At 42.2% G+C, this 25,257-nt stretch overlaps 1 protein-coding gene across 2 annotated transcripts in view; it reads right to left on the reverse strand.

The window, feature by feature from the left end:
- CSMD2 (CUB and Sushi multiple domains 2) overlaps positions 1–25,257 on the reverse strand; it is a 1,405,803-nt gene that overhangs the window by 5,842 nt on the left and 1,374,704 nt on the right. For both annotated transcript variants that reach the window (XM_077296071.1, XM_077296070.1), the window contains 5 exons: positions 22,502–22,613; positions 17,609–17,788; positions 15,413–15,478; positions 10,297–10,458; positions 654–766 (listed from right to left, as the gene is read on the reverse strand). In XM_077296071.1, coding sequence (XP_077152186.1) covers positions 654–766; positions 10,297–10,458; positions 15,413–15,478; positions 17,609–17,788; positions 22,502–22,613 — 633 coding nt within the window. The remainder of the gene's footprint in view (positions 1–653; positions 767–10,296; positions 10,459–15,412; positions 15,479–17,608; positions 17,789–22,501; positions 22,614–25,257) is intronic.

The raw sequence follows: 25,257 nt of genomic DNA on the forward strand, positions 1-25,257 counted from the left end.
CAGGCGTGCTTGTATATTATGTTCGCTCCCTGCAGCTGCATGTTTTTCAGCTGTTAGACAGCCTCAACACGTGAAGATTGCCTGTTTGTTCGGGAATTCACACATGTGTTCAGGCTGTTGAACAGCTGTAAATCATGCAGCCACAGGGCCTCTAACATAATATACGAGCACTCCCAGATGTTTAGGCCTCTTTCACACTTCCGTCGGAAAGTGAACGTCGCAATGCGTCATTCTGTGCAAAAAACGCATCCTGCAAAGTTGCCCGCAGGATGCGTTTTTTCCACATAGACTTGTATTACCGGCGCATCGCGATGTATGGACACACGTTCCATATGTCGTGCACTGGATGCGTTGGTAATTGCGGACCGTCGTCACAAAAAAACATTCAATGTAACTTTTTTTGTGCGACGATCCCGCCATTTTCGACCGAGCATGCGCTGCCGAAACTCCGCCCTCTCCTCCCCGGAACTCATAATGGGCAGTGGATGCGTCTGAAAACTGCATCCGCTGCCCATGTTGTGCACTATTTGCACAACGTCCGTTGGTACGTCGGGCCGACGGTTTGCGACAGCCCCGTACCGACGGAAATGTGAAAGAGGCCTTAGATAAGACGGTATCCGAGCACTTTCGCTCATCACTACTGGCAAACTTACATGTCCGTCCAAAGCCCAGCTCTCCATCTTGAACTTTTCCATGACAATGTCCTTTGGTCCTCGTATCTGATATGCCTGGAGAAGGAGGTGGAATTCTTCTTTTTTGAAAATACCTACAAAAATCATAATAAACTATTACATTAGGAGTGTAGTCCATCACTAGTTATAGCAGTATACACCAAACATAAAAAATCTGATGGCTTGCCCTATTCCTCTGCACGGCTCCTATTTCGTAAAATTGACATGTACATGCAACATTGCTGCGCTAAAGTATTTGCCATATTACAGATATCGCTATTATTGAATCTTTGTCACAGTAAATGGATTCTGAATAAACTCTAATTTAAGGCAAAGATTCAAATCATTGTAGTCTTGCTCATATGATTTGGATTATTATCTTGCTGAACAACCCAATGAATTCTCGGCGTATGATCAGATAACAAGACAATCTACTTCACTGAGAAACAGTGTTTTTTCACAGGAAAGGTTAATTTAAAGGGAATCTGTCAGTAATATTTGTCCTCCGCTCACCCAAATAGCATAGGCATGCAGGTCTTTGAATTTCAAATTCATCAAAACGTTTATATCTTTTATCTGTTTCTCTATTCTGAATAAGACAGCGTTTTTAAGTGCTTGGGACGTGTCAGACCACTTACCGAGCCTCCACCAACCGAGGTTGTTTTCCCACCTAATACCTACCTCTTTAGCTTGATTGATAGTTCAGTGTCTGTGGGACATCGAATGCTAGGACAGCTACCAGGAAATTAGAAAGTGAGCTATCAATCTATGTGTTACTTTGTGATGTCTTTATTGTTTGCACATGTTCCTCTAACTGTAAAGTGCTACGGAATATGTTGGTGCTATATTTATATAATTATTATTGTATTATTTATAATCAAGCTAAAGAGGCTGGAGGTCTATCCTGCTCAAAGCACTTAATGCGTCATTTTAATGTGCTTTGAAACACTGATTTCTCAAGTAGCAACATAAAAATTATAAAGGTGTCAATGACTTTAGATTTCAAAGATCTGTTTTCCCATATACAGTATGAGGTTGGGAGTGGATTATTTCACTGACAGCATCCCATTAAAATAAATACAGTAATAATTTATGAACTATGTATACTTAGACTTTATTAATCCCACTAGGCATGATTCTTAGATTAGAATGTTACGGTAAATTAACCCATTCACGACCTATGACATATATACACATGATTAGTCGTGTTTCAACCTTTAATGCGGGCTACGGCACTGAGCCCACATCTTTTCAGACACATGACAGCTGTCATGTGCCCCTAACAGCCGTAAATAAAAGAGAACCCTATACATGTTTGGTATCTGTGATCTTGTAATGACCTGAAGAATCAGAATGGCAGGTCAGTTTTACCATTTAGTGGATATGGTAAAAAAAAAACTAGTAACCAATTGTGGAATTGCACTTTTTTGTAATTTCACCACACTTGGAAATTTTTCCTGTTTTTCAGTACACCATATGGTTAAATCAATGATGTTAATCAAAAGTACAACTAGTACCGCCAAAAAGAAGCCCTACCACGGCCATATTGACAGAAAAATAAAGTTATGGCTCTGGGAATAAGGGGAGCCAAAACAGAAAATCCCAAGGACATGAAGGGATTAAAATAAAAGGATTTCTTCCATCTTGTCTCTCTTAAAATGCGCATTGCTTCTCAGCCTCCTGACTTACTGGATACTGGAGGGATGACAGTTCAGGTCAGCAGCAGCATCGCTCTCTTAGCCTGAATTATGTGCCCTCTGATGCTACAACATGAGGTAGCTTTGCTTCTACAGCATTGGATGTGCAGTTGTGCTGAGCTAGTTGGGATTGGGAGCTAATATTAGCCTGAATTATGTGCCCGGCCAGCAGCATCATCTCACTCCTTGCCTGAATTATATGCCCGGCCAGCAGTATCATCTGTCTCCTAGCCTGAATTATGTGCCTGGCTACCAGCAGCATCGCACTCCTAGCCTGAATTATGTGCCCGGCCAGCAGCATGACCGCACTCCTAGCCTGAATTATGTGCCTGGCCAGCAGCATCATCGCACTCCTAGCCTGAATTATTTACCTGGCCAGCAGCATCATATCACTCCTAGCCTGAATTATTTGCCTGGCCAGCAGCATCATCTCACTCCTAGCTTGAATTATGTGCCTGACCAGTAGCATCATCGCACTCCTAGCCTGAATTGTGTGCCCGGCCAGCAGCATCATCTCACGCCTAGCTTGAATTATGTGCCTGACCAGTAGCATCATCGCACTCCTAGCCTGAATTATGTGCCCGACCAGTAGCATCATCACACTCCTAGCCTGAATTATGTGCCTGGCCAGCAGCATCATCGCACTCCTAGCCTGAATTATGTGCCCGACCAGTAGCATCATCACACTCCTAGCCTGAATTATGTGCCTGGCCAGCAGCATCATCGCACTCCTAGCCTGAATTATTTGCCTGGCCAGCAGCATCATCTCACTTCTAGAAACAGAAACACATTTTCTTGGTGGTGTGAACATGTTCCTACAGACTTGTTCAATGAGCAAGTAGCCCATGTGTTTCCGGTTCTATAATTGTTCTCTTGTTTCTACAAGACTGGGGAGTCCACCACTCCTTTGTGGGTCATTTGCACTAAAGCTGTTCCATCTAGCAGGTCCACATGGAGGAAAGAAGGTTTAAGCATAATAACAGACGCGGATTCTTTACTGTAAGAGCAGTGAGACTATGGAACTCTCTGCCGTATGATGTTGTAATGAGTGATTCATTAATTAAATTTAAGAGGGGACTGGATACCTTTCTGGAAAAGTATAATGTTACAGGGTATATACACTAGATTCCTTGATAAGGCGTTGATCCAGGGAACTAGTCTGATTGCCGTATGTGGAGTCGGGAAGGAATTTTTTTCCCCATGGTGGAGTTACTCTTTGCCACATGGGGTTTTTTTGCCTTCCCCTGGATCAACATGTTAGGGCATGTTAGGTTAGGCTATGGGTTGAACTAGATGGACTTACAGTCTTCCTTCAACCTTAATAACTATGTAACTATGTAACTATGTAACACATGGATATTCTCTCTCTGAACCCTGCTTATATAGGCACTATACAGATGATCAGGTTTTTAAATACATCAGATAAGGATTATATACATTAGTTAGGACTAGGGTTGAGCGACTTTTATTTTTATAGGATCGGGTCGGGTTTCACGAAACCCGACTTTCTCAAAAGTCGGGTCGAGTGAAATCGGCCGATCCTATAAAAAAGTCGGGGTCGGAGTCGGCCGAAACACGAAACCCAGTGCAGTGCAATGGGATACTATGGTTCCCAGGGTCTGAAGGAGATGAAACTCTCCTTCAGGCCCTGGGATCCATATTAATGTGTAAAATAAAGAATCAAAATAAAAAATATTGATATACTCACCCTCGGACGCGCCCTGGTACTAACCAGCAGGCTTCCTTCCTAAGAATGAGCGCGTGAATGACCTGCGGTGACGTCGCGGCTTGTGATTGGTCGCGAGCGGTCACATGGACAAGCCGCGACGTCATCTAAGGTCCTTCACGCGCTCATTCTTAGGAAGGAAGGCTACCGGAAAGAAGCAGGGCGCGTCCGAGGGTGAGTATATTCCTATTAGGTATATACTCACCCTCGGACGCACCCTGCTTCTTTCCGGCAGCCTTCCTTCCTAAGAATGAGCGCGTGAAGGACCTTAGATGATGTCGCGGCTTGTCCATGTGACCGCTCGCGACCAATCACAAGCCGCGACGTCACCGCAGGTCATTCACGCGCTCATTCTTAGGAAGGAAGCCTGCCGGTTAGTACCAGGGCGCGTCCGAGGGTGGGTATATCAATATTTTTTATTTTGATTCTTTATTTTACACTTAAATATGGATTCCGATACTGATTCCCGATATCGCAAACATATCGGAACTCGGTATCAGAATTCCGATACCAGATTCAGAAGATCGCCAACCTCATGGCCGACCCCACACAGGGGTCGGGTCGGGTTTCATGAAATCCGACTTTGCCAAAAGTCGGCGACTTCTGAAAATGGCCGACCCGTTTCGCTCAACCCTAGTTAGGACTGCTCTATTATGGGTATACCTTGACGATTGGTGGAGCAGCTTAGTATACATTTTTTTGCAAAAAACGTATCAACTAAATACCCTGTTTTTTTTCCATTTTTTGACTAGCACTTGCTCATTACTGTGATTTTTTTACAACAGAGTATTTTTGACCTCATTGTGCTCTATTGTGTCATCATCTCACTCCTAGCCTGAATTATGTGCCCGGCCAGCAGCATCATCTCACTCCTTGCCTGAATTATGTGCTTGGCCAGCAGCATCATCTCACTCCTAGCATGAATTATGTGCCTGCCTTTTTACAACAGAGTATTTTTGACCTCATTGTGCTCTTTTGTGTCATCATCTCACTCCTAGCCTGAACTATGTTCCCGGCCAGCAGCATCATCTCACTCCTTGCCTGAATTATGTGCCCGGCCAGCAGCATCATCTCACTCCTAGCGAACAACTGAATAGAGGGCACCATCTCTATATATATACGGGCTCGACCCGCTGCATGTCAAAATGTAACTAATAAATTAACCAGAAAAAAGAAACATGCATGAACCGCAGGGATCCACAAGTATAACAATTTTTATTAATTTCAAGTCCTAACACAAAACACTAACAAGTTAAAAACATTTAAAATAAACAATAGAAAAATTACCCAAGAAAATAAATCTCACACGGGACCTGACCTCCTACACAATATGCCTCTGTAGTCCTGAACTAGTGGCTATAATAAGAAGTGTGTCAGTCAATAAAAATCACACAATGCAATATCTGCAGCTATCAAACCAACATACAGTACTACTTCAATAAATAGACCAAAGCATAAAGCATATAGCATATAGTTACCCACACAAAAAGATCCTGGTGGACCCCCTCTTTTTGATATTTTATTTGTGTGACTTAGATGTACCAACATAGCTGACCTTGCTGGGGCTGGGGGTGTGTGGGGTTGGTGCGCCCACGTGAGTGAGCTCCTCACGGCAGCGCATCACCCGGACATACGTCCTGGTCTCGGAACGGCAGCAGTCCTGAGGGCGCTTGCGCAGATTAGGCAGGACGTCCGAGAGTTGCTAGGGACGCATAGCAACAGACCTGGAAGTTCCGGGACATGCGTGATAGCGGCCTTTGGCAAGCAGCAATGAGCGTTTTTTTGGGGGGACCGGCCCTTTAAAATAGGACAGGCTTGTCTATGCCTGCAGAGGAGAGGAATGTGGAGAGAAGCGCTCCTCCACGGTCTTGTATTGGTGTTTGAAATTCCGTGATGACAGGAGGGAGGGGGGTCGCTCTGGAAGTGAGTGCATCACCTAGGTAACCAACAGACATGCGCAGTGGCTATTTCCGGGACGCTGTGAATTCAGGGCATGAGACCTGCACACAAGCCTCCAAACAGCTGTACCAGATCTGTTCATTAGTAAGTACTATATAACCCAGTATCCAGTGCACAGTACACTATTATTACCCCTGATGAAGTCACTTATGTGACGACACGCGTTGGGTGGGTCACAGGGGGGGCTGACGTCCTTATTGCCTCTTCTTATCCTTATGCACTGATTGACCGTGAGCATGTCCACCAGGATCTCTTTGTGTGGGTAACTATATGCTATATGCTTTATGCTTTGGTCTATTTATTGAAGTAGTACTGTATGTTGGTTTGATAGCTGCAGATATTGCATTGTGTGATTTTTATTGACTGACACACTTCTTATTATAGCCACTAGTTCAGGACTACAGAGGCATATTGTGTAGGAGGTCAGGTCCCGTGTGAGATTTATTTTCTTGGGTAATTTTTCTATTGTTTATTTTAAATGTTTTTAACTTGTTAGTGTTTTGTGTTAGGACTTGAAATTAATAAAAATTGTTATATTTGTGGATCCCTGCGGTTTATGCATGTTTCTTTTTTCTGGTTAATTTATTAGTTACATTTTGACATGCAGCGGGTCGAGCCCGTATATATATAGAGATGGTGCCCTCTATTCAGTTGTTCTCTAGAGTGATTTTTTGAAGTGGCTTTTACCACTGTTTCCAGAGTGGTGGCACATCTGAGATTAAAATATTGATAGAGATATTCTACTATGGATCTGGTGGCTAGGGAGGACGCTTGGAGTCAGCAAGCATCTGGCATTTTCTCTGCGCTTGGGGATAATATAGTGTCATCTGTAGGCAACTCTGATTTTCAAACTATCTCCACAGAAATTACTAATTTACATAAAACATTGACTCGTGTCTGGTGGAATGTGAGGAGTTTGGAGGATTTGTGCCAAGAGGCTTACGGGTACAGATTTTTCCAGCATGGGAAGTAACGGGGGCCTTTAAGAAAACATGGGAAACAGGGCTTTTACAGTGCTCTAGTGTCTTGATGGACATGCTCATAGAACATGATCGGGGGCTTTTGACCAGAATAAGAGAGGACATAAGGGTCAGTGAGAGCAAGCTTGTAAGTTTTGATAAGGAGACTTTGGTGAACCCCTTCCTCCTTAAATTGAAGGAAACTTTAGATAAATTTGAAAAATAAATCATTAATAAGAAAAGGATGAAATTCTATAGGGATAAGACAGACTTTGCCAGAGATCAAGCCTTTAGATGGGTACATCGTGGTAATAGACGCTATACTAGTAATATTCATCTGCATGCTGGAGATAATCCAACTGAACAACTGTCCAGACATGAACTTTCTTCTAGTGATTTTTTATCCTCGGACCTCAGCGATCCGGAGGGCGCAATAGGCGGCGCAGGAGGATGAGGGGGAGGCGTAAACCACAGGCCATCCCGGAAGAAAGGCAGGAACCATCGGAATTGGTCACCAACGTGTACGAGGGAGACGAGGCTAACTACATTAGACACGCCAACTACTCCCATAGCGACAAAAGACTTTCAAATTATTAACCTATCTACTTATGTCCTCTCAGACATTGAAAAATCAGTCTTAATGAAGGGTCTATCATTTTCACCTATGAATCCTTTGGATAAGTTTACTTTGGTCAAGGACATCTATTTATTCTGTCGAAAAATGACTTTCAAATTATTATATCATAAACCCTCTCTAGTTGATTCACTCCCAGATGCTGAAAGACAAACGTTTCGAGACCTCCTAGAACTCTTGCAGGAAAACGAGAATGGTTCTGACCAGACAAGATTTACTAGAAGATCTCCATCACAGGTAACACCAGCATTGTCACTGTTTCCGGCAGTTCAAATTTTTTTTGATAGTGTTTGTAGAGATGTGGAAGGACTCAAACTTGACTCCACCAGACATGCTAACCTTACTATGGGGGAGAAGCAAGCCCTACGGAGATTACGGAACAACAATGAATTTCTCATTCGAGAAGCAGACAAAGGGGGAAATGTGGTCCTTTGGCCTCATGAGATGTATATCACAGAAGCCTTATGGCAATTGAATAACACCAACAATTATCATGTTCTCCCCTCAGATCCCACTTGGGTCTTTAAGGGGAAATTAGACTGTCTTATACAGAGAGCAATGAAGGAGGGTATTCTTAACAAGAGGGAAGCGGACTTTCTTTTTACCAAGCATCCTGTAGTCCCAACCTTCTACACTATGCCGAAAGTGCACAAGTCATTGACTTTGCCCCCAGGAAGACCAATAGTCTCCGGTATAGGGGGGATCATGGAGAGACCATGTATCTATTTGGATCACTTCCTTCAACCCCTGGCCCTTCTGCTTGATTCGTATATAAGGGACTCAACACATCTGATGATACATCTAGAGGACTTGGAGATTCCAGAGAATGCATTGTTAATCTGTTTAGATGTGGAATCTCTTTATACGAATATAGCACACGATTTGGGTATTCAAGCAGTTTCATACTATCTGGATAAACATCATTATAACGAGAAGCACAATAGGTTTCTGTTGGAACTTCTTCATTTTGTTCTTGATAAGAGTTATTTCACGTTTGACAGGAAATACTACAGGCAAATTTCTGGGACCGCTATGGGGGCGCGTTGTGCGCCCTCATATGCGAATCTTTTTTTGGGGTGGTGGGAGGAGAATGTGGTGTTCCAGCAGGAAAGGTTCTCGCAGAAGGTAATCACCTGGCGACGGTATATAGACGATGTGCTATTTATATGGACAGGGTCGCTATCTGAATGTGAGAAATTTATTGAAGATCTGAACCACAATATGTTTAATATCAGACTGTCCACCAAGATCTTTTTGTGTGGGTAACTATATGCTATATGCTTTATGCTTTGGTCTATTTATTGAAGTAGTACTGTATGTTGGTTTGATAGCTGCAGATATTGCATTGTGTGATTTTTATTGACTGACACACTTCTTATTATAGCCACTAGTTCAGGACTACAGAGGCATATTGTGTAGGAGGTCAGGTCACGTGTGAGATTTATTTTCTTGGGTAATTTTTCTATTGTTTATTTTAAATGTTTTTAACTTGTTAGTGTTTTGTGTTAGGACTTGAAATTAATAAAAATTGTTATACTTGTGGATCCCTGCGGTTCATGCATGTTTCTTTTTTCTGGTTAATTTATTATATCTCACTCCTAGCATTAATTATGTGCCCGCCCAGTAGCATCATTGCACTCCTAGCCTAAATTATGTGCCCGACCAGTAGCATCATCATATTCCTAGCCTGAATTATGTGCCTGGCCAGCAGCATCATCGCACTCCTAGCCTGAATTATGTGCCTGGCCAGCAGCATCATCGCACTCCTAGCCTGAATTATGTGCCTGGCCAGCAGCATGATCGCACTCCTAGCCTGAATTATTTGCTTGGCTAGCAGCATCATCTCACTCCTAGCCTGAATTATGTGCCTGACCAGTAGCATCATTGCACTCCTAGCCTGAATTATGTGCCCAACCAGTAGCATCATCAGACTCCTAGCCTGAATTATGTGCCTGGGCGGCAGCATCATCACACTCCTAGCCTGAATTTTGTACCTGGCCAGCAGCATCATCGCACTCCTAGCCTGAATTATGTGCCTGGCCAGCAGCATCATCGCACTCCTAGCCTGAATTATGTGCCTGGCCAGCAGCATCATCGCACTCCTAGCCTGAATTATGTGCCTGGCCAGCAGCATCATCGCACTCAAAGCCTGAATTATGTGCCTGGCCAGCAGCATCATCTCACTCCTAGCCTGAATTATGTGCATGGCCAGCAGCATCATCTCACTCCTAGCCAGAATTATTTGTCTGGCCAGCAGCATCATCACACTCCTAGCCTGAATTATGTGCTCTCCGATGCTGCGATAAGGGGAAGCTTCTACAGCATTGGATACGCAGTTGTGCTGAAGATGATCGGCATCAGGAGCTACTTGTGTGCTTCAGCAATAATGGATAACCTCAGGGAACTGCTTACAAGCTCACTTGGAAAGAGCTTGTAAGTGCTGTGTATATTTGGCCATCACTATCACGCAACAATCATGGCCACAACCCCTGACATTGATCAATAAATAAAAAGGAAGAAACAGTTGTGAAAGGAAGAGAATGGAGGCAGATAGAAATAGCAAAGCAAATTGCAAACTTGCTTAATATCTTGGTGTCTCCTGCTGTTCTCTTTAAGATATGTAGATTGGGATGGACTTTGCCCTGCTTACCTGATACTTGCAGCTCTACCCCACTGTGATCAATCATGGTCGCATTCACTTTACTGCTTACAACTTCATAACTTGTGACTGTCAACATGGCTGGCTGCTTTCGTCCTTGATATTCATAGGATCCTTTCCAAAGAGAGTCCTTAGCAAACACATCTGCAGGAACTAAAACACCAACCTAATATTAAGAACTACTTTCTTTCTGCAGCAGTTTTATATCTAAAACAACTTGTATCACTCTGATTGAGATATGTAAAATATATGTTAGCAAGTCAATAAAAGGAAACATCACCTTTTGAGTTGTCACATGTCTACCCATACCATGACTATTATCAAGACACACAACTAACCACTGGCATCTTTCTATGTTAGGAAAACAGGATGTGATACATAGCGCAGGGTGGGATATTTCTATTACATTAAACACAATTGTTGAAGATATGTTTAGATACTGTATATAAAAAACTTAAAGAAATGAACTGAGATAAAAGTTGGTGTGCATGTGTAAGGAGGGGGTGGGGACCCTCAGTTTCTCCCTCTCTCCTTTATGTCCGGCACGTTTCCCCTATGCGGTGTTCTGATAGATTGGCTATGTCTCAACATATTACTGCTATGAACTACTGTTTTATTGCTGTATGTGTACTGTGTGATATTTATCTGATTTCATGTCTTTGTATTATATTGCACTGTATTGAACATGACTAGTTCAGGGACGGTAAGGGATAACCAAAAAGGGGCTGGATCAGCAGTCTCAAAAGAATAGGAAGTTCCTCTACCATGAGCAGGCTTGCCCGTGGTAGAACATGCTCCAGCTAGGGGAGCATAACACTTCCCTTTGCCTCTTTCTTTAGGCAGTAGATTGGTAACATCAGAGCAAGCTTTGGCCCGCTGCCCCCAATGCCCCTCCCCTTAACTGCTCAGCCCTGTTCTTCCAAAACCAGCTTCTCCACCATGATAGAAGATCAGCTCTCTACCCTTCTGTCAAGATCATATCTCATCACTTGCAGGCTTGACCCGCTCCCGTCCCACATCATCCCTAACCTCGCCACAGTCTTCATCCCAACCCTAGCACATCTCTTCAACTTTTCACTTGCAAATGGTGTCTTCCCCTCATCCTTTAAACATGCCTCAATCACACCCATCCTTAAAAAGCCCTCCCTCAACCCATCCTCTGTGTCTAGCTATCATCCAATATCACTTCTCCTTTATGCCTCAAAACTACTGGAATAGCATGTCCATCTTGAACTGTCCTCCCACCTCTCCTCCTGCTCCCTCTTTGACTGGTTACACTCTGGCTTCCGACCGCATCACAACTAAAACTGCCCTAACTAAAGTCACCAATGACTTACTAACCGCCAAGAGCAAGCAACACTATTCTGTCCTCCTTCTCTTTGACCTCTCTTCTGCCTTTGACACTGTTGACCAGTCCCTCATGTTACAGATTCTCTCATCTCTTGGCATCACAGATTTGACCCTATCCTGGATCTTGCCATATCTAACAGACCGGACATTTGGTGGCTCCCTCATCTTGTCCCCTGTCTGTCGGTGTTCCCCAAGGTTCAGTTCTAGGACTCCTACATTTCTCCATCTACATCAGGGGTGGGGAACCTCAGGCCCCAGGGTCATTTACGGCCCTCAATGACTTTTTATCAGGCCCCCGAGCAGATTCTCAGGGACCGCATTCTTGGGCAGGGAGGTGTATTTTGATTACAACCAGCTTATTAAATTCTTCTTGCTCTGTTACCACACACATGCTGTGTTCACTACTGAACACTGAATTGCATGCAATGAAAGATTACGTTCTGACACCAGTGCCAGAGTCAGGATGTACTGTACTTTGTGGGCAGAGTTTGTACGGCCTCCGAAGGGTGGTATAAATATCCAAATGGCCCTTGGCAGAAAAAAGATTCCCCACCCCTGATCTACACCTTCAGCCTGGAACAGCTCATAGAGTCTCATGGTTAGTGTTGAGCGATACCGTCCGATACTTGAAAGTATTGGTATCGGAAAGTATCGGCCGATACCGGCAAAGTATCGGATCTAATCCGATACCGATACCCGATACCAATACAAGTCAATGGGACACCAAGTATCGGACGGTATCCTGTATGGTTCCCAGGGTCTGAAGGAGAGGAAACTCTCCTTCAGGTCCTGGGATCCATATCAATGTGTAAAATAAAGAATTAAAATAAAAAATAGGGATATACTCACCCTCTGACGCGCCCTGGACTTTACCGCCGTAACCGGGAGCCGTTGTACCTAAGAATGCGCGCTTGAAGGGCCTTAGATGACGTCACGGTGCTCTGATTGGTCCGTAGCGGTCGCGTGACCGCTACGCGACCAATCACAAAGCCGTGACGTCACCTAAGGTCTTTCAAGTGCTTGAAATACCTTAGAAGACGTCCGCAGCTTCTGATTGGTCGCGTAGCGGTCGCGTGACCGCTACGCGACCAATCACAAAGCCGTGACGTCACCTAAGGTCTTTCAAGCGCTTGAAATACCTTAGGTGACATCACGGCATTGTGATTGGTCGTGTAGCGGTCATGCGACCGCTACGGACCAATCAGAGCGCCGTGACGTCATCTAAGGCCCTTCAAGCGCGCATTCTTAGGTACAACGGCTCCCGGTTACGGCGGTAAAGTCCAGGGGCCGCCGGAGAGGTGAGTATATCCCTATTTTTTATTTTAATTCTTTCTTTTACACATTGATATTAATCCCGATACCGATTCCCGATACCACAAAAGTATCGGATCTCGGTATCGGAATTCCGATACCGCAAGTATCGGCCGATACCCGATACTTGCGGTATCGGAATGCTCAACACTACTCATGGTTTGCAGTATCATCTCTATGCCGATGACATGCAGATCTACCAATTTGGACCTGACATCACCTCCTTACTGACCAAAATCCCACAATGTCTGTCTGCTATTTCATCTTTCTTTTCTGCTTGCTTTCTGAAACTGAACATTGACAAAATAGAATTCATCATCTTTCCCCATCTCACTCTACCCATCCACCAGACCTATCCATCAATGTCAATGGCTGCTCACTTTCCCCAGTCCCACATGCTCGGTGCCTCAGGGTGATCCTTGACTCTGCCCTCTCTTTTAAGCCACATAACCAAGCCCTCTCTTTCAAGCCACATAACCAAGCCCTTGCCTCCTCCTACTGACTCCAACTCAAAAACATTTCCCGGATTGTACATTCCTTGACCAAGAAACTGCAAAAACACTCGTGCACGCCCTCATCATCTCCCGCCTTGACTTTTCCAACCTCCTACTCTCTGGCCTCCCCTCTAGCACCACTCCAATCTATCCTAAACTCTGCTGCCTGACTAATCCACCTGTCTCCCTGTTATTCCTCAGCCTCTCCTCTCTGCCAAGCCCTTCACTGGCTTCCTATTATCCAGAGGCTCAAGTTCAAAACCCTAACTATGACATACAAAGCCGTCCACAACCTGTCTCCTCCATACATCTGTGACATGATCTTCCGGTACTTACATACATGCAACCTTCGATCCTTTCAAGATCTCCTTCTCTAAACCCCACTTATTTCTTCTTCCCACAATTGCATACAAGACTTCTCCCGTGCTTCCCCCATACTCTTGAACTCTCTGCCCCAACACATCAGACTTTCGCCTACCACAGAATCCTTCAAAAGGAACCTGAAGACCCACCTCTTCTGACAAGACTACAACCTGCAGTGATCCTCAGTCTACTGAACCGCTGCATGACCAGCTCTACCCTCGCCAAGTGTATCCTCACCCATCCCCTGTAGACTGTGATCCCTTGTGGGCAGGGTCCTCTCTCCTTCTGTACCTGTGTGTGCCTTGTATTGCTCATGTTTATTGTACTTGTCTATGTATGACCCCTTTTTTCACATGTAAAGTGCCAAGGAATAAATGGTGCTATAAAAAATGAATAAGAATAATAACATACCCCCGGAGGGGAGGAAGTGCTGCCAAAAGGACTACTGGGCAGCTGAAGCGAGCATTAGGACTGTGTGAGTGTGCTTTAAAGGACTGTTTACTCCCTGGAACTGGACGTGAGCTGCTGAGACAGAGTATCTGAATAGGGACAGCTCAGGAACTGTTATCTTCTCTCTTTTCATTGTTATTGAAGTTCTACTGTTGGGAAAGAACTGTGACTCTGTGGTGTTTCATAGGACCGGAATTCTAGCAGACACAGTGAGTACCCATCTCTCCATGTGCAAGGTGCCAGGGTTTTCACTGACTGTTGCATAATAGACTCGCCCACGACTACCACCATGTGCCACCTTGTTACACATGCATCGTGTAAGTGCATGTTCACACCGGCAACTAAAAAGACAAAACCCAAGATAAAAACATAATAGGCAATTAACCTGCAGTAAATAAACAGCAATAGTTTGCCTTTTCTTTGAGTTGGACATTATATTCATGTAGTTCCTCATGGCTGTGTGTCTACTAGTGGGGTCCTTCTCAGCCCTTACGTACATGTACAACATATGTACATGTACAACAATTGACACAGGGTAAGGTTTTAATATCAGAGGTTAGGACTGTCCTGAATAGGGTCACCGTGACGTGATTGGGTGGCTTCTACATTTTGTTGGTCAAAATTATATGGGTATGTGCACACGATGCGGAAAACGCTGCGGATCCGCAGCAGTTTCCCATGAGTTTACATCACAATGTAAACCTATGGGAAACAAAAAACGCTGTGCGCATGCTGCGGAAAAAAACGCACAGAAACGCAGCGGTTTACATTCCGCAGCATGTCACTTCTTTCTGCGGATTCCGCAGCGGTTTTACAGCTGCTCCTATAGAAAACCGCAGTTGTAAAACCGCAGTGAAATCCGCAGTAAATCCGCAATAAATCTGCAGCAAAAACGCAGCGTTTTTGCCCTGCAGATTCATCAAATCCACTGCGGAAATATCCGCAGTGGACCATTATACGTGTGCACATAGCCTTTTAACTAAGTACCTTATATTATCTTTATGCACTATTGCTGTTTATTTATTTACTGCAGGGTATTTGCTTATGTTTTTATCTTGGGTTTTGTTTAGATACATATATAGACATTTTATCGTAACGATAATTGTCACACCAGTTAAAAAAAACAGAGCATTTCTTACCAGAAGCTTTTTGCATAGGAGGCTCCTTAACTGGAAAAATAGGTTTCCCACTGGGTCTTATATCAGCTGAAAGAAACAACATTAGTTAGGCGATGTAATCTTGGTGCCATCGCGTCCAGAAAAAAATATTTCAATCTTAAGCAACCCTAGGCCTCACAATAAAAGTTTCTCAATAATTGTGGAGTGCAAAGTTAAAATGTCTGCCATCTTTCTTTTTAATCTCATTGGCATTGATCATATGATCCTGTCCTCTGTTCATGTTTCCACAATGGCTGCCAGCATTCTCTGCACACAATGTGTTCTAGCAGTCTGAGACACTCCCTCTGTTCTGGGCTGATCCATCTAATAACACAGGGGAGCATCTCACGCTACAAAAGAACAGTGCAAATAATAGCCTAAGATGAACTGAGACCATAACAAGAACCTTCTGCTATAGGAACCTAAAATCCTGTGGAAGGGCCCTGTGCAGAACATATAACAGGGACGCTCCAGAACTGAGCAATACTAGCAAAAAATGAGCACTACGTCCAGAGAGTGATATTAAAAAGGTATAAGTTTATTCCAAAAAAAACCCTGAAAAGTATATCAATACATGTAACATAAATTAAAACAGTGGAAGAGACATTTATAGAGATGAGATCAGGTAGAGAGAGTCATGTACAGCCCTATTACATCGGGTAAGTTACATAGTAAAGTGCATAGTGCTACTTAGAACCTGAGAGACACTATGAGGCAATGGGATGGTAAGTGATATTTGGAAGTAAAACGGTATCTGGGAAAAGTCCCGCACCAATCCAGTATGACTCCACCATACCCTACCAGCTGTTACCCTTAATAGGATGTATCGGATGACACGCCACAAGCCACAACACGCGTTTCGAATTGGCTTCCTCAGGGGGCTATGCTCAATAATAAGTAAGAGCCTTAGGCTATGCTTTGCTTATAGATGGACCAGTTCAGACCAGGTGGAGTGTCTCAGCCTTTATATATATATATATATATATATATATATATATATATATATATATATATATATATATATATATATATATATATATATAGTGCATACTACAGTTTACTTACCTAGAGAAAGTACTGAGAATTAGAGGATCTGCACCAGAAATAATAAAAAGGAGGGCACGAGGTATTTTAATGATCCATTGTGCAAGTGATCATTGTGCAATGATTTTTTTTAATTGTGAGAAGGATGGTTGATTTTAGGGGGCCACACACTTTAGGTAGCCGACAGTTGAAGAATACAGACTGGGTATACAGTACCACCCCAACTAAACCTTAAAGAAGTACTCCCACAACATTTTTTATTGCTTAAACCTGTGTAAATATATATGAGGTGCAGTATAAGTACAGTAATATACACACCCATAGTTGTCTTCCCTGGTTTCCAATGCTCCTCTAGTCCTAGTCTGGGTTACATGACAGCTATTCCAACTAGCCACATTACATAGGTCTCAATGTGTGTGCCAGAAGTTACTTTTACAATGTAAGTCTATGAAGCCTCGGTCTGACATTCCATAGACTTTTATTGTAAAAGCGACTTCCAGAACATGCATAGACTGCAGTTTGATCTGGCAAATCGGAAAATAAGTCGGGTGGCCGAGAAGAGGACCAGAGCGGTGTTAGAAACCAGGGAAGACAGTGATCGATGAGTACCACACTTACACTACACTATGTATATATAAATTTATACAGGTTTAGGCAATAATAAGTTTTGTATGAGTGCTTCTTTAAGTTAGCCCATTTCTTTTGACTCCTGCCATCCCCCTTTATGAGATCTGCGGCTAATGTCAATATTGGTAGGTATGGTCAACTGAATTCTCTTCATGACATCATGTCTCATTGTACCACTAATTAATTGAATATAAAGTTATATTATCTTCTATTCTCATTACGATGCTGGGTTTCAGTATAAGGATTTCTGTAAAATCTTGTGAAATATTTAACACAAGGGAATTAGTACACACTAATAACAATCCCAAGGAGAGTTCATGCTTCAGGAGGTCCAGCTGAATGAAAATGACCTCACAGACACTCTCAACCTTCTTCACGAAGGTACAATGTACTATGTACAATGAATCCTCTGTATCCAGTTCCTAATAACTAATATACACCTTTACTTGATTAAGACAATAATACAATAGCTAAAATAATATCTTAAAAAGGAGAGAGGTCACTCACCAAGACATACAGGTGGCTTCCCTGTCCAGCTCCCATCCATTCTGCAGGTTCTATGTTCAGAACCTCCCGTCAGATAAAAGTCAGGCTGGCATGTATAAATCAAGGTGTAGCCCAAAGATGGCAGATCTAATGCTCCAACATTAGCGTGAGGCGGGGTCTCTGGCTGTCTGCAGTTGTGGGCTACAGAAAAAAAAAATTCATTTATTTAAAGCATAATAATTAGATCATGGTAATATTAAATAACTTCTCTTATTCATCACTTTTCCTGCAAAGTATGCTCTGGTAACACTTTATGGGGCTGATTCATCAAAGTGTTTTTCGTCAGTTTTCTGGTATAAAACACTTTGAAAAGTTGCAAAATCTTTGTGCAATGCGAAGCTATGCAAAAATTTTGCAACTATTTTCAGGCTATACTTGGCCAGCTGTGGGCAGAACATGAGCAGGACGGTGTGTACTGGTGTTCATCGGCCGAATTCATCAAAAGTTACTCCACTTTAGTGGTGTAACTTTTGCCAGAAATATTATGCCAATTCCTGACTGGAGAAGCATTTCTGGCAAATTGCACAGATGTGCACATCACTGAAAATATGCACCAAATGTACAGTTGCATCTCACAAAATTAGAGTATCATCAAAAAATTTATTTATTTCAGTTCTTCAATACAAAAAGGGAAACTCATTTTATAGAGTCATTACAAACAGAGTGATGTATTTCAAGTGTTTATTTCTGTTAATGTTGATGATTATGGCTTACAGCCAATGAAAACCCAAAAGTCATTATCTCAGTAAATTAGATTACTTTATAACACCAGCTTGAAAAATAATTTTAAAATTCGAAATGTTGGCCTACTGAAATGTGTGTTCTGTAAATGCACGCATTACTAGGTCGGGGCTCCTTTGGCATCAATTAGTGCATCAATATGGCATGGCATAGAGGCGATCAGCCTGTGGCACTGCTGAGGTGTTATGGAAACCCAGGTTGCTTTGATAGCAGCCTTCAGCTCATCTGCATTGTTGGGTCTGGTGTCTCATCTTTCTCTTGACAATACCCCATAGATTCTCTACGGGGTTAAGGTCAGATGAGTTTTCTCGCCAGTCAAGCACAGTGATACTGTTGTTTTTAAACCAGGAATTGGTCCTTTTGTCAGTGTGGACAGGTGCGAAGTCCTGCTAGAGAATTAAATTTCCTACTCTAATAAGCTTTTTGGCAGAGGAAAGCATGAAGTGCTCTAAAATTTCCTGGTAGATGGCTGCACTGACTTTGGTCTTGATAAACACAGTGGACCTACACCAGCAGATGATATGGCTCCCAAAACCATCATTGATTGTGGATACTTCACACTAGGCCTTGGAAATCAAGGTCCTAGAGTCTTGAAGAAGAGTGGAGAGACAGACAATACAAGCTGCATAAGGTCTAGTGTGAAGTTGCCACAGTCAGTGATGGTTTGGGGAGCTATGTCATCTGCTGGTATAGGTGCACTGTGTTTTATCAAGACCAAAGTCAGCACAGGCGTCTACCAGGAAATTTTAGAGCACTTCATGTTTCCCTCTCCCATCAAGCTTTTTGGAGTTGGAAATTTCATTCTCCAGCAGAACTTGGCACCTGTCCACACTGCCAAAAGTACCAATACCTGGTTTAAAAACAACAGTATCACTTTGCTTGATTGGCCAGCAAACTTGCCTGACCTTAACAACCCCATAGAGAATCTATGTAGTATTGTAAAAAGGAAAATGAGAGACACCAGACCCCACAATGCAGATGAGCTGAAGGCTGCTATCAAACAACCTGGGCTTAGATAACAACTCAGCAGTGCAACAGACTGATCGCCTCCATGCCACGCCGCATTGATGCAGTAATTGATGGAAAAGGAGCCCTGACCACGTATTGAGTGCATTTACTGAACATACATTTCAGTAGGCCAACATTTCCAATTTTGAAATCATTTTTTTCAATCTGTGTAAAGTATTCCAATTTACTGAGATAATGACTTTTGGGTTTTCATTGGCTTTAAGTTAAAATCATCAACATTAACAGAAATAAATACTTGAAATACATCACTCTGTTTGTAATGACTATTTAATATATGCAAATTGCCTCTTCAGAGAAAAAGAGGACTTGAACTCTATAGCGCCACCTGTTGGAAGTAGCGATCCTACAAGTCACAATCAACCCTTTAACGAGTCGTGTAATATGTCTTAGGATAAAAGCCAAATCAGTATCTCAATTCGCAGACACGGTGTTTCTGGCTGTTGGCTCTCGTCAGTGCGAAGCATGAGAACTGATTTGGCTAGGTGAGAGGCTCTGGACTGAGGTCTAAGGGGTAAGGGTTCTTCTTGTGGAGAGTAAAAATTTCAAAAAACTGACCGTCACATCCAAACATAGACCAAGTGTGAACAGGTGCTGAACCTAGAGTCACCAACTCGTATACAGTCAAATAAATAAGGCAGCACACTGTAGTGACAAAACCTGCAAACATGAAACATGAAAATTAAATTGCATTACTGCACTAGATATATGAAAACTTTAGAAAGTTTAGCGCATAAATTGGCAAATTTATGTGTACCTTGTAGCCACGATAAGGCATTTCTCGTATACAAGGGCCTAGCAATACCTTTCCTCTATGAGAATAAAGTCTTCATCTGAATGGGAACCTAATGTGAGTCATCTCTTTGACTAGTCCTATTCAGATGAAGACTTTATTCTCAGAGAGGAAAGGTATTGCTAGGCTCTTGTATATGAGGTACACATAAATTGACCAATTTATGCACTAAACTTTCTCAATTTTTCATATTTCTAGTGCAGTAATGCAATTCAGTTTTCATGTTTCATGTTTGCAGGTTTTGGCGCTACAGTGTGCTGCCTTATTTATTTGACTTCTTTGTGAAGAGTGACATACCAGCTCTGGCTTGTCAAGGTATATACAGTACAGACCAAAAGTTTGGACACACCTTCTCATTTAAAGATTTTTCTGTATTTTTATGACTATGAAAATTGTACATTCACACTGAAGGCATCAAAGCTATGAATTAACAGGTGTGGAATTATATACTTAACAAAAAAGTATGAAACAACTGAAAATAGGTCTTATATTCTAGGTTCTTTAAAGTACCCACCTTTTGCTTTGATGACTGCTTTGCACACTCTTGGCATTCTCTTGATGAGATTCAAGAGGTAGTCACCGGGATTGGTCTTCCAACAATCTTGAAGGAGTTCCCAGAGATGCTTAGCACTTGTTGGCCCTTTTGCCTTCACTCTGCGGTCCAGCTCACCCCAAACCATCTCGATTGGGTTCAGGTCTGGTGACTCTGGAGGCCAGGTCATCTGGCGTAGCACCCCATCACTCTCCTTCTTGGTCAAATAGCCCTTACACAGCCTGGAGGTGTGTTTGGGGTCATTGTCCTGTTGAAAAATAAATGATGGTCCAACTAAACGCAAAGCGGATGGAATAGCATGTCACTGCAAGATGCTGTGGTAGCCATGCTGGTTCAGTATGCCTTCAATTTTGAATAAATCCCCAACAGTTTCACCAGCAAAGCACCCCCACACCATCACACCTCCTCCTCCATGCTTCATGGTGGGAACCAGGCATGTAGAGTCCATCCGTTCACCTTTTCTGTGCCACACAAAGACACGGTGGTTGGAACCAAAAATCTCAAATTTGGACTCATCAGACCAAAGCACAGATTTCCACTGGTCTAATATCCATTCCTTGCGTTCTTTAGCCCAAACAAGTCTCTTCTGCTTGTGTCCTGTGCTTTGCAGTGGTTTCCTAGCAGCTATTTTACCATGAAGGCCTGCTGCACAAAGTCTCCTTTTAACAGTTGTAGAGATGTGTCTGCCGCTAGAACTCTGTGTGGCATTGACCTGGTTTCTAATTTGAGCTGCTGTTAACCTGCGATTTCTGAGGCTGGTGATTCGGATAAACTTATCCTCAGAAGAAGAGGTGACTCTTCGTCTTCCTTTCCTGGGGCGGTCCTCATGTGAGCCAGTTTCTTTGTAGAGCTTGATGGTTTTTGCCACTGCACTTGGGGACACTTTCAAAGTTTTCCCAATTTTTCGGACTGACTGACCTTCATTTCCTAAAGTAATGATGGCTACTCATTTTTCTTTACTTAGCTGCTTTTTTCTTGCCATAATACAAATTCTAACAATCTATTCAGTAGGACTATCAGCTGTGTATCCACCAGACTTCTGCACAACACAACTGATGGTCCCAACCCCATTTATAAGGCAAGAAATCCCACTTATTAAACCTGACAGGGCACACCTGTGAAGTGAAAACCATTCCCCGTGACTACCTCTTGAAGCTCATCAAGAGAATGCCAAGAGTGTGCAAAGCAGTCATCAAAGCAAAAGGTGGCTACTTTGAAGAACCTAGAATATAAGACATATTTTCAGTTGTTTCACACTTTTTTGTTAAGTATATAATTCCACATGTGTTAATTCATAGTTTTGATGCCTTCAGTGTGAATGTACAATTTTCATAGTCATGAAAATACAGAAAAATCTTTAAATGGGAAGGTGTGTCCAAACTTTTGGTTTGTACTGTATATCTAATATATAAGTTTCACTTTTTGAATTGAAATAAATTAACTTTTTGATGATATTCTAATTTTGTGAGATGCACCTGTATTAACTGACATGCATATCTTTATGAATTCGGCGCATGTTATCCCAATCAACATGCCTCTTCATTAGTACTGGGGTGTACAATGCCAGACGTTATAAATCAGCCCTTCTATTCCAAAACTTAATTTATATTTTAGGGAATTATAAATATTATTTCATACCATACAATAGCCAATACTTAAGGATAAACCATCTTTTATCTCAGGACTTATCAACCCCCTTAATGAAATCCATTCTCAGGTTTTTTTTATAGATTTAACTTACGAATACACTCTGGCTGCAGACCACTCCAAGTCAAGTTTGGAAGACAGGTCCGTGTAGTGGAGCCTTGTAATAGGTATCCTTTCTGACACTTGAATAATACTGTACTGCCAACCTGTGTATAGAAAGAGAAGTGAATATGTTCTGTTTTACAACAAGTTAAAACCAAGCCATCATTAGGCTAGCCTATGACATCTTATTTTAAATCAGATTTTTGTGTTAATTTTCTGTTTTATTTTTGCCAACATTTTACTTTTTTTTTTTTTTTTAACATTTTAGAATTTGTTTTATAAATGAAAAACAGAAATCTTGCATTTTCCACATGGGTCACTGTTTTTTTTAGATTCTAACTTCCTGTTCCTTCAAAAAACAACATATGTAGAGGTAGGGTCACCTGTGTCATCAAATTTTGTTATTGATGGATTCTTTCAGCTATATATTAAAGTGGTACCTATGATATCTATGATAATATGGAGCCTTGCTGAAAACTCTTCCTGAAAGGACAGGAATTAGGAGTCTAAAAACACCCCAATGGCCAGTATGAAAATTGAAAGATTACTAATTTTGCTTTTTTTATTTTTATAAAGATTGAATTGTGGGGAAAAAAAAGCATGGGCATTTTTTTTAATACAAGTAACACAAATACCTGATTTAAACAATAGGTCATGTTGATGATAGCTTCCCTAAAGGGATTATCTGCGACTATTGCTTTTTCTTCATGGACCTTAGAACTTACAGGCAGGTAATTACTAACTACCTGTCTGTTGTGTCTGGAACTGATCTCCGCCAGCATAGCGCAATCACAGACCACTACTGCTGATTCTGTGGCTTTCAGTAACGTTACATCGACAGAGCTGCTGCTTTTTTTTCCACTCATCTCTGTTGAATAGCATGATTGCTAATGTCATGCTGATTGACAGCATGCATAACTGCGGGAAGCCAGCTGTCTATCAGCATGATGTCGCAGTCATGCACAGTTGACAGAGGTGCCCGGAAGAGGTAGAGTTGTTCTGTTGATGTAAAGCAGCAGAATCACTGGCAGTAGCGGTATATGATTAAGCTGAGGCAGTGCCAGACAGAACAGCCAGGTAGTTAGCAACTACTTACCTGTCAGTTCTTAGCCCAATGGAAAAAAAGTCCCGCACAACCACTTTAATCACTTGCAAAAAAAATCTGAAAGCTAGGAGCTTCAATCTGTGTTCCTTACTTCCATACTGGAATCCCGAGTGTACTTTCCTGTCACACCCAGAGCCCAAGATCTGATGTAGGGGCTGCTGGGCACATCGTGTCCTTTGGCATACAAGGAAAGATGAAAAGTAATGGATCCCGGGTGCACTGCCGAACCGGAAGGGAAATCCCTGAGGCTAACATAGCCAGTGGGAGAAGGGATGCTCAAGGTAGAACCAATGGTGGGACTGAAGATGTGTTGTGCTAAGAAAGTAAGGAATATGACTTGCTGTGCAATATCCCATGTGTTACCACTTGATGAGCTTGAACTTACTAGTAAATGTTTGCTTGTTGCAATGAACTTGGTGTCCCCTGAATTGTGTGCGGCGGCTCCTAAGAATGGCGGCCTAGAGACAGCGGAGGCCTGCGGCCTACAAGTGAGTGTGATGAGCCCCACAGCGCACTAAGACTGGGACGCTATTTTTTTGTAAAGTGCCAGAGCGTAACCAGACAACATCTCGATCATGACTACCGCTCTCACGCACTTTACTAATTGATGAACTGTAAAACAGTTAACATAATGAAAGTGAAGAGTCAATGTTTTAATCATTTCTAGAAGAATAGAACACATGACCTTCTCTTCTTTATATTAATATATACTTATTTCCGCTGCCAGGATTGGATTAATCGCAGCAGCTAAGTACGGGATATTACAGAATTCCACAGTTCAGTGTTTTGCAGTGAAGCACATAGTCAATGACCCAAGATTCATTGTTCTTTTATTGTTTTTGAGTTTCTATGGTTGGCCCAAACATACACTATAAAGCATTTATATTTTAATATGCTCGCTATATACCTATGTCTGAAGTTAGATAAGCCTGAAGCTGACATACAGTTTTACTAGCCATTATTTTTTAATTCTGAAAATAGATTAGATAGTGTACCTCTAAATTGCCACATATTGATAGTTTCAGTAATGGAGCAAGTCTTTTTCATTAACTGCACATTGTGTTATAAAGTAAGTGTAAAGAGGCCATAGGGTCATCTCTTATAGCTACATTTATAAAGGCACAATTGCAATGGATATACTCTAATAACGTACATTAAATATTAAAGGCAATTATGTGATTTCTTCTAAGTATTACATTCTAGGCTTGGCCTTACATCAAATACCCCATGCTGATTGCAAAAGGCGCTATTTTGTAGCATTTCATTAAAACTGATAGAAGTGGCATCGGTAAACCATTCATTACGAAAGAAACTGGTATGTTACTCCAAAATGCCATTTAAACCACTTATACAATCCTACAGGGCACTTAGCCCCTGTAAAATTCATACCTGCAGTATAGATTTTACTTCTTTAATTGGACAGAAAAACGGTTTTATTACATATGTGAGTGTTTCCTCTTTGATTCACCCTTGGTAGTGCCAGTGCGACTATGTAGGGTCAAGCATTCAAATTTTTCATTTTTATTAATACCATTTTGGCATACATAGGATGTTTTGATCCCCTTTTATTTTTTGTGGGGAGTGCAGCGAATGAAAAAAAGGTGTCCTTTGTTTGACTTTTTTAAATTTTTGGCATTCATCGT

Source organism: Ranitomeya variabilis, chromosome 3, assembly GCF_051348905.1.
Source record: "Ranitomeya variabilis isolate aRanVar5 chromosome 3, aRanVar5.hap1, whole genome shotgun sequence".
In the NCBI taxonomy this organism is placed as follows: domain Eukaryota; kingdom Metazoa; phylum Chordata; class Amphibia; order Anura; family Dendrobatidae; genus Ranitomeya; species Ranitomeya variabilis.